At 36.5% G+C, this 12,550-nt stretch overlaps 2 protein-coding genes across 2 annotated transcripts; both read right to left on the bottom strand.

Annotated features, from left to right (window-relative positions):
- Positions 1-29: 29 nt before the first annotated feature.
- LOC143445824 (uncharacterized) lies at positions 30-4,150 on the bottom strand. The gene is made up of 9 exons (XM_076945156.1): positions 3,984-4,150; positions 3,691-3,880; positions 3,452-3,538; positions 3,209-3,355; positions 2,487-2,653; positions 2,242-2,363; positions 2,035-2,178; positions 1,315-1,898; positions 30-1,168 (listed from the first exon to the last, which is right to left on the bottom strand). The coding sequence occupies exons 1-9, from the start codon at positions 4,008-4,010 to the stop codon at positions 615-617; spliced, it is 2,022 nt and encodes a 673-aa protein (XP_076801271.1). The 5' UTR covers positions 4,011-4,150; the 3' UTR covers positions 30-614.
- Positions 4,151-5,649: 1,499 nt separating this feature from the next.
- LOC143447236 (basal body-orientation factor 1-like) lies at positions 5,650-12,091 on the bottom strand. The gene is made up of 12 exons (XM_076947234.1): positions 11,832-12,091; positions 9,652-9,780; positions 9,294-9,417; positions 9,083-9,148; positions 8,544-8,753; positions 8,005-8,166; positions 7,345-7,527; positions 7,135-7,260; positions 6,954-7,054; positions 6,670-6,822; positions 6,273-6,446; positions 5,650-6,009 (listed from the first exon to the last, which is right to left on the bottom strand). The coding sequence occupies exons 1-12, from the start codon at positions 11,885-11,887 to the stop codon at positions 5,868-5,870; spliced, it is 1,626 nt and encodes a 541-aa protein (XP_076803349.1). The 5' UTR covers positions 11,888-12,091; the 3' UTR covers positions 5,650-5,867.
- Positions 12,092-12,550: the final 459 nt, after the last annotated feature.

Below are 12,550 nucleotides of genomic sequence, written 5' to 3'. Positions count from 1 at the left end.
ACACATTTACATGCATCAGATTTCGTAATACTGTATTCAAACAACGAGTTCAGTTATGCACGGGTAAAAGTAGTAGTATGTGAGTTGCCTGCTTTTCTAAGGTTATGTGAAGCATTTCCACTTTGGCTGCCACTCGCCAACCATATTATAATTTACAGGATAGCCGGTTTTAGCTCTTGTTGTCCTTTCTTGCGGTACCGCTACCGAATGTTCTTAACCATGTAGATTATACCACCGTCAGATCAAAGTGACTCTATCACTAGGTAGGTCTCCCACTACGAAGGATAGGCGATTAGGAAAAGAGAATAGATATGGAAGAAGTCGATTTAGCTGTTCAGGGTTTAACTGCATTTATATTAAAAAGAAGGTTGAGTTACATTTTAAATAAGGGCTTTTATAATAGGTAGCGAGTGATTTGAATGGTAAACCGCTTGAACTGCGAATATGTGACCATGCAGAGAACCGGTAATCAACTTCACGCCGGTATCAATTCATGGTAAGAAGTCGTTAGTTTATTGTTTGACTCTATTGCTTTGTTGATTTGAAAGCAGATAACTGGGATTCTCACAATGTTTACGTTTTCTTTCAAATCAGTGTTGTGTCAACAGCTTTACTTAAAGAGCTGTGTTATACTTCGTCCAACCAGTATTAGCATTTAGAGATTGCATTTTGCTCGGAGAGGCCCAAGGGTGCATGTCATTCATCGGAATTTGCTCTTTTAGTTTTTTCTTTAAAGGCAGAAGTTTAGGACAGGGTTTTCTTGCAACAGTGTTGCATTTGTAACTTTCATTCAACCGAAAAAAGTTTGCGCTATCCGAATCTGCTTTTTCTTTAGACGTTTCCATGGTAGACTGTTCCAGGTTTGTTGCTTGCCCAATATCAAGCGATTGAGCAAGCTGTCTTCTGTATTTTAGACTTTCTTTTTTTGCACCACGTAATATTTTTCGCAATCCACCAGGGGAACAATGCAGATCTTTTCTGAATGGGGTAGTTTGTTTGTTGTTATCCATTTTCTCATTGCAGAGTGGCTGCAATGAGTCAGAGGGGAGAAATGAAGAGTGAGGGCATTTGTCTGCAAAATTTCTGTTATGGTTACGGCGAGGAACATACTCCCTTAAATTGGAGTCTAAAGAGTGTTGCTTGAATTTCTTGTATGAAACTTTGATTTCTATAAAACATAGACTACGTTGAACTCCGTACTCCTGCTATAGGCCTACTGATTGCCCACCTATACAATTTACGTTTTCTATTAAAAGCGTAATATTGTTGAACTGTAGCAGTGTAGTATATGTCTTCTTATAGTTAGCTAGTTACCTTTATTTTCCTTTGGTAGTGTGCCATTGTGTGTTGCACAACTCGTTTTCTGTTGATGATTCTCCATTTGGGTGTTTTGTGCTTCATCAATATGTGGAGTTGAACCACGTGGAAAATCTTCGAACTGATTGCTAATAAGCCGATCTTCTTCTAGCCACATGCATGCGTTATGTTTGGATAGAATCTCCGTCGAAAATGAAGCAGGATGAGTTGTTTTGTTGGAAAGGTTTTGACCCTTCCCAGCAATTGCTGGCAATGAGAAATCGAAACAGTAGCATTTATCACTGTGGCAAACATGGCGGTTTCGTGGAAAAGTTGAATCTTCACTTTTTCTGTTACTGGACCTACACCAATCAGCTTCACCACACGAAAAGATTTTTTCATGGTTACAAAAACCGGGTCTTACTCTATGGTACTGTTTAAACCTTAGTTGAAGTTCTTTCTTGCGAAGATTGCAATCAGCTGTTTTTTGATTTTTCTCGTCAATTGTCCTGTCGTCATACATATCGCAAATTTTCATTTTAGTTTTGTTTTGTGTTGCGTCATCGTAACCGCCATCACATGGTGATAAATTCGGAAGACACCTGTTGTAATTTGCAGATCCAATTTCAAAAGCATTGTGACAATTTCTGTATGTTACACGTGCGTCAGTTCAATGTTACCTTTAAAATTAAAAATAGGTATAAGTAAATGATCGGTATTTGCTTTTTACTTTTTTACCTGCCCACTACATCCAAATCTTCAACAAGCTGTAGCGCATTGTCCTTTCTAGAATTTTCTTCGTTCTGATAAGCGAACGGAACATCGTATACTATCGTTTCATTATCGGTGAGAAATCCATGATGCACAGATTTTCGAGTGGAACTAGTACAGAAAAGAATAAAATGCTTAAAAAAACAAGAAGCACAGATAGTTTGAGTCGTTTACCTTTTCCTCATAGATGTGTTTGCCTGCAAGTTAGGGCTTTTTTGTTCCAAAGATGAATTTCGTGATGTTCTTTTTTTTTGGTTGCTTACCCTTACACCGACTTCATTACGTTTTTCTGCCATCTGTAAAGAAAACGAAAAGTACTGCTTTCTTATTCTTACTTACTTTTGTTATACGATGAACTGGGTGAAGAATAGGCTGTAGGTTTTTATGAGTACCAGCTTGTACTTTAGCCTGAAGTTTACCTTTTTCGAGATGTCACGCATCAAGATTACACCGATTATCACGTGCAGAAGAAAAGCACACCAGGCCAAATAAAACGCAAAATCGTAGTGGATTTGCGACGGCTTTCGCTTACTTAAATCGTCAAATGTAGAGATGTAGATGATTATTCCCACCAAGTTTGTAAACCCTGAGGAAGATAATCTTAGATTTAGTTCCAGCTTCGAATTTCCTTTGTTAACCGTTTTATTTTGTCCTAATGTTCTTTCAAAGCTACATAATCAATTAATCATGTTTAGCCTAGCCTACTCTATAACTTGTTATTTCATCGGTTGCTATTACACCCGCATGCAGAAACTTGATCGATGTTTGCAGGAGTGTGATAATAATCTCCTTTTGTCTGTTGGCCGCTAAGGGTGACGTTTATTACTGACAATAATGAGCACCGGACCGTATATGCAAGGCTATTGGTGGTTGTGCAAACTGATGAGTTTTTAAACGAAACATAGGGGATTGGAAACAACTACTTATTTTGTCCTGGCTCTCTCACAATAAACCCGAGTAAATTGCATATAATCAATAATGCAATTAAAAGAATTTACAAAGAAAAGAATTTGATCATAAGCCACTCTCTCTTGGGCTGTGTTCAATTGTGGTATTGTGTTTTTGATAGTTATGGTAAAAATTGAGGTTTCCCACAGGAATAGCTCATAAAACTCACAGCGCCGTGCTTTCTCGCTCATACCTGATAACACAACGCACATTCCGCCGACCAATGAAATGCACAAGGCTTTTCTGGGCTTACACATTTGCCTTATTATCAGTACGATCGACCCGCAAAAAGCTAAGAGCATACTAACAATGTGAGATATGCTGGTTTTGCGCAGAAAACCTGTAGATAAATCAAAGAGTCCATTACTAATTTTTACAAAATACGTCTTAAATTTTATAGCAGAAACTTCGAGATACGAAGTTTTAGGGGCATTACCAATGACGGAAGCAGTAATCTCTATTGTCTGTGGTTCATCTCTGGGAGAAGAAAAGAATAACCATCTGCATTCTCCCTTGCAATTTTCTAAGAAAATTCTTTGGTTTAAGTTAACGTACAAAATAAGCCATAATTACTTTAAATTTGTAGAATGTAGATAATAATATGCATTTTTCGTTTTAAACAATTTTGTAATTTGTCTTAAATAAGCCCATTACGTGTTTATTTTTCATCTTTACCGTCGCTGCAGCAAATTGTCCATAGGCCAGAGTAAGATTCCATTTCAATTTGTACAACGTCGGTTTCGTTGGATAAATTTCTTTTCTTTGCGATTGGCCAAGGAGCCGTTTGTCTAACCCAGTAGTTTGACGAGACTGACGTCAGCAGTATAAAGAATGACGCCGCAGCTCCCAAGCATATTGTGTATTGCTTAAAATAAAAGCAATGTTGTCTTGTGTTTTTAATTTTGTCTTTTCTATTTTTAACTGCCCTATCAAAATCAATTGTTCAATAGGAAATTGATTTAACTTACCCGGATTTGCGTGAAAAGTTTCACCATGTCTTTTTCTCACAAATAAGTGTAGCGGTAGCTTTCGGTTAATAAACCGAAATAATTCATTGATTCGGAAAAGTCTTCTACACAAACCGTCGCTTTGCAAGTAAAACATCAGTTTAAATGATAACAATTGGAAATCTTTAGGCCTACTGTATTAGAGTGAAAAAAAATCAAATTTGGATTAAAGCCTCGATTACAGCACTCTATTTGAAAGAATGTAACCTACATGTGTAGGATTGCTTAATCTGGCCAGTCTCGGTATACGTTTCGTGCTTGCATTGCTTAAACTTTTTTTGGCTTAAACTTTCTACAACAGACCAGTCTACATGTTCTAAACTTTACTTAACGAAAGTTACTAGACTCTTTGACTCTTTTAAAACATTTCCAGCCTAAGTCTGTATTAGGTTACTATCCTACGTTTAGGCGTTCTGAAAAGAAAGCGGCCTCACAGAATTTTCTGGTCATATATAGTGCTTTTTGTTTTCTACTCACTTTTGGCGCTAGAAAATTTCTTGAATATTTTAGGAATAACCTTTGTGAGCTTTCGGTGCAGTCAATTGCGCTGTTTTACCTGTATCTTTATTACTGCGGAACTACTGGTAAAATCCAATATATTTCTTCGATGAGCACCGTGTGACAACTTGTCCCTAGAGTACGCAAAAATATGATGACCACTTTGGCTAGACCAGGCATGTGCAACCTTTTTCACTGGAGGGCCAAATACAAAATTTTGAATGACAACGCGGGCCACATGATTTTTTCAGAAAAAATTAGTATCGTAAAACGACTTTCCTATGCAGTTTATGTAGTTAAGAAATAGATTTAATGCAGTCCACGACACACTTGTGCGACAATTTATTGAAAAACTGTGAATAATTGTCGATGGAAGATGAGGAAACTAAATTCAGTCAAGCGTATTGTGAAATTATGCAACGCAGCATTGTTGCATCACAAAGGGCATTGCATTGCGAAATGCATCTCGCATTGCGAAATTACGCAACGCAGCATTGTTGCATCACATAGGGCAATATTTCTACACACAGCGTGCGAAAATTTCCATTGCTTTGATGTAAACTGCATGAAATAGTGATGGCTAGTATGAAGTTCTAACATTTTGCTGAGCACCACGCGGGCCGCAGTGCGGCCCGCGGGCCACTGGTTGCACATGTCTGGGCTAGACCATAGTATAGACCTGCTGCTAATACCGCTGCTGTTGATTTGACTTCTATTTAGTTTAGACAGTGAACATATCTACTTCGGCATAGCTCCATTGCTTATAGATCAAAAGTTTAAGTTAACTTGTCGCAAATAAATTCCAATATTTTTCAAAATGTTGAGAATTTGAATTAGCCTGGGCATTAGTGATTATATTTTTAAAAAAATCACGGATGGTAAGGATGTCAACGCAGTGACTTTCCGTCATTTACCTGAAATGCGTCTTCCAGCTGTTTTTCTTTGCCTTTGTATATCGCACAGCAAGACATTCCGATGAAACATCCAATAATGAACAACATCAACTAGGAGAGCAATTTTAACGTATAACTAACGTTAAATTTTTAATTCATTTTATTTGGTTGTCATTATCCATCCATAAAAAGTCTTACACATCTATTTCCTCAAGGAAAATGATATATTTTGTAAAGACAGTCATGAAATCACAATTTATTAGGTAGTGAAACGTTTATGACAACAAGGTGAACATCAAAAGGTGTGTTTTAACAATGAAGATAAATCTAACAAAAACTGTTGCATTTAAATACAAATCGCATATAAATCGCATACAGTCGTAAATACTAAAAAGTCAAAAATATAAAAAATCCCAAAACGCAAAAATATCCCATAGATGGCATTAAGGAGCTTTCAGGACGACGTTGGAACCTGTTTCTGTGATATGGTAGGTAGTGATAGACCGGACGGTTGCTCTTGTGTTATAAAAGTCTGAGTGCCGTCTCTTGTCCCGTCTTCATCGTTGGGTCCTTTAATAGCCGGCTGCTCTGAACTCCTGGAAAAATCAATAAAAATATTTATGACGTGCGAGTAAAGTTTGTCTCCTTTAGGTACTATTGATTGTAAACAGTACAGTAAACATTATGACTTCGGTAGCTACATCAAATCTCTCCAACTTCGGCCGGCAATATAAAATCCATACTTCTGTTTTGTTAAGTCTAAGACGTTGTACAAAATACAAAGAAACGCATATTTCGTTTATGCCACATCACATCATCCGCTTCACGGAAAAAAGCAAAATTTTCCATGTCTACTCACCTTTGAGGCTTATCGGTAATGCTCAAAGGAGAATTTGGGGCAGAACGGAGGGGAAGGCGTTGGGTTTTATTTGCCCCCTTCACCCCGTTCATCCGTGCAAATAGCAGACGAAGGACTTTCTCCTTCTGTTCCCAGGTTAAATCTCGAATGTCGACATTACCTCCCAAACTGGTCCTGTCATTGAAACACGACGTTATTGACATTAGCATACAAAGCTTCAATGAGATGATGGACAAAAATTTATATTTTACCAAGCAGATTGAAGGTTGGGAAAATTCATAAGCAAAAGATTAATTACTAGTTATAGAAGTTCATACTATTCAAACGTAAAGAGTTTAAGTTTGTTTTACCCAACGTTGAGGTTAGCGCCAGCATAGCAAGACATCCACCAACTTACCAGTTCTCTGCCTCACTGAGGTCGGCATAGACGCTGTTCGTACTGTGGTCATTCTTTTTAAAGTTTCTTATCTTTGGAAATTCAGTTTGGCCGGCATGAGCAGCCAACATTTTCCGCTGATAAGCAGCCTGAGCAGCTTGCACGTACTGTGCTCTGAATGGTGAATAAGACAGAATTTCGTAACGCTGTAGAGTTGATTTGTAAGACCGAGATCGATTAAGACACTGTGCAAGGGATGTAGTTCCTGCATTTGTTACAATAGTAAAAGCGAAACATTTCAGAACCTGTTTAGAGCGATCTCAGTGCGCACTTTCTCCAGGGCGTCAAGGAAAAAGATTTCAACTGTTGTACGTTGATCGACTATATTTTTCGCAAGCAGCTTCACCTGTCATATGGAAATCGTGCGTAACATTGGAGTAAAATGGTAGTCATTTACGAATTTAAGCAGCGGAAAGCATCATCTACCTTATTGGTTTCACGATCTTTCATTTCAATCATTCGCTGAAGCTTTTTTATTTCTCCTTCGCTGGCAGTGGTTTGAATTTTCGCTCCCTCCTCAATCATACGCCTTTCTTCCCGGAATTCATGCACCTGGAGAAGAAATTCTTTTTATCATGATGTTATCAGATCATTGCAGGTGGTGGCATCATGCCGTGGTGGCCGTTACTCTCATACCATGCTGCTCAAAACTTGCTCTAGGCTTGTGACTTTGTCCTTCAGTTCTCTAATCTCCTGCTTTTGCTGTTTGCTTTCTGTCACTTTTGACTTAACCGTTGCGTCATTGAGCGCTTTATGTGCGCGTAGTTCTTCCACCTCTTCTTGCAGAGCATCGCATTGAGTTTGTAGAGTTTGAGATTCCTGTAACAGATCAAGAATAAGAAGCAAACATGTCTTAACAAAAAGTATTTATTACTGTACGAAGCACATGTACATAGAACTCTCACGCTCTGTTGGTATGATATTAGACTATTGGAGGCTTTATCTTCGGACTGAGCGAATTCTTTTCACGACTTAAAGTCGGTTATGATTCCTCATCGCTTGAACCCCGGTTACAGAGCTAGTCTTTGTGCGTTTTGTGGTTGTTTGTTAGTGTTTTCTGATAAAGTATTTACCAGTACCACTGAACAGGAGTCATAATGCCTTGTCCAACGGCATTACAACAATAGTGTAGCAACAAATGTTGAACCAAGTATGTGTGATTGCGAGTCCGGTATTCTAACCACTAAACTACCGTGTTGGAATTTTGTACATAACTGCATGCACGTTATTAACTAAACCACCAGCACATATATCTAGTTTAGAGAAACAAAGTTATTCTTAGAAAAGCGATTTTACCTTCACATGATAACTGAGTGATTCATTTAACCTGATGTTTTCTTTATAAACTGAGCGCGTCGTTTCATCTAAGCTAGCAATGGCTTCAGTGTGGGCTCGTTCCGCTAACTCAGCAATTTTTTGACTGGCTTCACGTTCCAAACGAATTTTTTCTTCAAAAAACTAAAACAATCATTTGTTTAAAATATAATCACTGACACGGACCAGTATTTAATTACTAAGGATCTAACAATTTTGGTATGAGCTGTGGTAACTATGACATACAAAACCATATTTTATACAGTCAACTATATACTTGACACTATGAATTGGGCGCTCATATCAATTAAATTATATTATCCCATCACATTAAATATCATCAATTACTGGAATACTACCATCACCGGATGGAATAAGACTAATGGAGGAGATGTATATTTTCATTAAATATGTTTTTCTACGAAAACTTAGGCTATTATAAAATTATTTCAGGGATAAAACTATTCTTTTACTGTTATTGATACCATTCTCTATGAGTACGGAATGGAAATTACACTAACCTTGTGTTCAATCTTCTGGAGAGTATCTTTGTGTTCCTTGTTTGCTAGAAAGAGACTTTCTCTTATTTCATCCAATTCCGCTTGCATTTGAGCTCGCTTTCGACGAAACTCTTTCACTAATTTCAACTCTGATTGCATTAAATTAACTTCACTTGTCCTTTGTTCCAATCTGCTTTCTAAATCTGAAACCTGATTGTTGAACTCGGATATCTGTAGAAGAAAGAGTTTGAAGGTTTAGCTTTAGAAAATGTTATCCAACCTTCACTTTATCTGTATTTCAACTGGTGACTTTTGCGTTAAAATTAAATATAAATGCCTTTGCTAGCAAACTTTTTCCAAAGACCTTCTCAGTAGCCTTGAGCTTAGAACGATCAGGCTTATTTTGACCATTCACAACTTTACAAAGTGAAGTAATAGAGATAAGTTTAAGTTTATAACAAAATATTTTCAAAATAGTCAATTGAAAATTTCGTAATTTGCTTCAGTTTAACCTTCTAAAGCACTATTGGTAAGTACAAATTAAAAGGTGTTCTACTCACAATATTTTCTTTATCCTGGCGAGCTTGCTTTTTCAAATCTCGTAATTCTTGTTGCAGATTTGATATCTATTTATTAATGTTGTGAAGAAATTATACCCATTAAAATACATTACATAATTACAGGTATATTGAGCTGACAAATACAAGCCTCCGTGAAATTGTTGTATTTTGTAGCCATCACTGTCAACGTTAAAAGATCATATAAGTATACCTGCTCATCTTTTTCAATGTCGCCCTTTTTCAAAAATGTTACAACCTCAATCGTATCTCTTTCACTTTGGAATAATGTATCATGAAGTTTATCATTTTCACCAGCCATCCGTTTGCAATTTTCCCTAAAGACAGAACTTGACATGACAATTTTTTGAAAAGATATGTTTGATGTCAACCAAGAAATGTTTTAAAATGTGTTTTATAAAAGCACTTGAGTTAAATGTAAGAGATGTGTTACACGCTTTTTCAAAAAAGTCAATGTAAATACAACAAAAAATCATTGAATGATAATAAGTAAGTAATAATGCACAGTAACTTGGCTTATAACAACCACATTAAAGTATAGTTATTTAAACCTGTATTCATTTCTTGACTTTTCTGTGACTTCCAGTCGACTTGACCAAAGTTTTGCATTTGCTAAGGCCATAGATAATTCCACATCTCTGTCTAACTTGGAGGCCTTTCCACCTTTCTTTCCTTTTTTCCTGAACAATCAAAAAACAAAAACATTTGTGAAAAAGATATTATTTCAGAAACTTTGATAGGTAAAATCATGGTGTTAAAAGATGCTTCTCTTTGTAGCATAATTAAGCCAGGTTCACAATATATTATTATATTAACACTGTTATTTTAACAGTATACAAAAAATTTTGAGATTATTTGACGTTTTAAAATTTGATGAAAGTTGTATCTAAAATTATTGCTTTCTTGTTACAATAATTTTTGTTACTTGGTTGAAAAAAGTACAAGCTTAATTCTTCATTATCAGGTTTGGGTGTCATCACAAACTGTGGCAGTGTTTAGAATATAAAAAATGGTTGTTATGGTTTACTTTCAATAAAAGGTATCGCCTGATTTAAGAAGTTCTGAACATCTACCGGTACCATAATATCCTTAATATATTGAATCAAAGTTGAACCATCTTCCAAATATTGCGAATCACTCAAAGTTTTGATTGACGATTAATGAGTTTTGTGCAAAAATTCACAATCAAATGACACAATGCTTTACGACTAGTGTAGTCTAGTACAGGGGTGTTCAAATGATTTCTGCCATGATCCACCACAGCCAAACCTGACAGCATGATGATCCACTAAATACGAAAAGTAAACATATTGGACATGCTTTAATTTTTATGGTGCTTTATTTATGTAAATGTACCCTACATTGTAGGGCCTACAACATATTAATAACTTTGTAAAAGTCAAAAGTGAAGTGTGCTACAGCACACACAAAAAGTTGAAAAGATCCGGATCCAGATCGAGATCCGCCATTTGAACGCCCCCGGTCTAGTACATAAAGGGGGTCTTTAATCACCTTAAAGGGTCCCTTGTACTTTTACACTCCAACTTAAAGGGCTGAAGATAAAAGAGTTATGAGGTAATAGGAAAGAAATTATAATGAAATAACTTTTTAATAATTGATCCTGGCATGAGAGTGCAAAAGTAAAGAAAACACTATAAAGACATCATCACATCACATGGTTGTGTGTTTCTGTATGCCAGCCAAAACCCAAAACTTATAACAAAAACCATGATGATTTAAATATTTTGTTTTAATATGTTGTTTGTAGAAAACTTCAATCTAGAATGCCTAAAGCTTACTTGCTCAAATTCACATCAAACTGTGAAGCTACAAAGCAGTGAGCGACAAAAACATTTATCAAAGTCTACCTAATTCTCAGATGGGAAAGTTTGCTAAGTGCGCAGTGGATAAAATTTAATGGCGCATACAATGGCTAAACTTTCATCTTGTTGTGCAGGAGATTTCTCACCCAAAAGCAACTAATTTTCTAATCTGGCCCAATTCTATGGTACCATAAAAAATGTGATACAATATTCCGAAAGATTACTGGTGCCCGTATTCCAGATAGGAAAGTTTGCTAAGTATGCGGGGTCCAAAATTTAGTTGCACGTATAATGGTTTCTGCTAACTGGTTGTCTTGTTGAGATTTAACTGTTGTTAATTATTGCTTGATCAATTGTTCGCTAATCTGACTCCAATGATTGCGTATTCATTAACCCCTGATAGCCAGTTAAGAATCACAGTACCAGAAACAAACTGTCAATGTCTTGAATAATCATTTATTATTGGTTCTCAACGAAACGGTTACTGTTTTCAGAGCACCAAATAAAGCTGCGTTCAGTAAACTGTAAAATCACGTAAACCGTAAATTACCAACTGTCAATATCAGACTAACGCGTTGAACGCTATAGTAAGAATTACGTAAATCGGAAGTAATCAAAACGGAGTCGCGCTGCTCGTGCATACTAAACACGGCCAAAATATAGTACAGCGCTTGCTGTTAAACACACAAAATAAAGCACATATAACATTATAATATCATCAGATCTGCAAGAGAATTCCGTAGGAATAAGGGCTAAATATGACAATTAGCACAGGTTATTGCTTCATCTTGTTGTCGAGAGATTTCTCATCGATAAAACAGCAAACTTTCCAATCTGGCCTGTACTGACTAGGCATAGGCTAGTAATACTAATAATCATAGCTAGAATACTTAATATAAGATACTTACCCACCCTTCTTTCCACCTCCTTTCTTTCCTTTCTTACCCTTTCCCTTTTTGGGCATTTTGGCTAATTAAAGTAAGTTACTTCAGAATGCTTTGATTTAACCAAGTAGCCTACGGTACGCACGGTAAGCCTGGATAAACGAAAATAAAATGCGTGTTCTTTTGAAAAGATGAAACTTCAACGCAGCTAAACAGTGTTTAAAGGCTTATAATTTTTTACAAAAAGCCTAGTGTGGCTGCAATCTGTTGGAGAAATTGCCACCACGAATATCACTTCACGTCTGATGTTTAAACAGACCAACACTCCTGAGTAAACATAAGCTTTGAAGGTTTCTATAGTGATTCTTGTATATATAGCGCCACCCACGTTTTGTAGACATCAAAATATCATAAACCATTCAAAAAAGTTTGCCAACGAAACAATTATGTCTTTTATACTCGCAACGACTCAGCTACTCCCAATGTTCTCTCATGAAGTGATGAAACTTTAGGTGAAAAACGTGCTATTTAAGGCACTGCAAATAAATGTCTTTTACTGTCGTTTGTTTTATCTGTCGGCATAAAGCTACGTTGGAATTTATTTGTTTCCTCAAAAACCTGTATGCGTGAAAAGAGTATTGAGAATATTATGGTAGAAGGCTGACTGGTTTGATTTTTCGTCCCTAGCGTGCTTTTGACGAAAAAATAAAATGATTGATTAAAGAGATACAAAAAGCCGCAAT

This window comes from Clavelina lepadiformis, chromosome 2 (genome assembly GCF_947623445.1).
Source record: "Clavelina lepadiformis chromosome 2, kaClaLepa1.1, whole genome shotgun sequence".
Lineage (NCBI taxonomy): Eukaryota > Metazoa > Chordata > Ascidiacea > Aplousobranchia > Clavelinidae > Clavelina > Clavelina lepadiformis.
This window is presented reverse-complemented; position numbering and strand designations above follow the sequence as displayed.

Excerpts from the sequence above, each read along its gene's own strand:
- LOC143445824 (XM_076945156.1), bottom strand. The coding sequence starts at position 4,010 with ATGGTGAAACTTTTCACGCAAATCCGG. Across the intron at positions 2,654-3,208 it reads AATGTGCGTTGTGTTATCAG|GGTTTACAAACTTGGTGGGA; the intron begins GTATGAGCGAGA and ends TATCTTCCTCAG. Across the intron at positions 2,179-2,241 it reads AACACATCTATGAGGAAAAG|TTCCACTCGAAAATCTGTGC; the intron begins GTAAACGACTCA and ends TTTCTGTACTAG.
- LOC143447236 (XM_076947234.1), bottom strand. The coding sequence starts at position 11,887 with ATGCCCAAAAAGGGAAAGGGTAAGAAAGGAAAGAAAGGAGGTGGAAAG. Across the intron at positions 9,418-9,651 it reads AAGTCAAGAAATGAATACAG|GGAAAATTGCAAACGGATGG; the intron begins GTTTAAATAACT and ends TTCTGTCTTTAG. Across the intron at positions 9,149-9,293 it reads ACATTGAAAAAGATGAGCAG|ATATCAAATCTGCAACAAGA; the intron begins GTATACTTATAT and ends ATTAATAAATAG.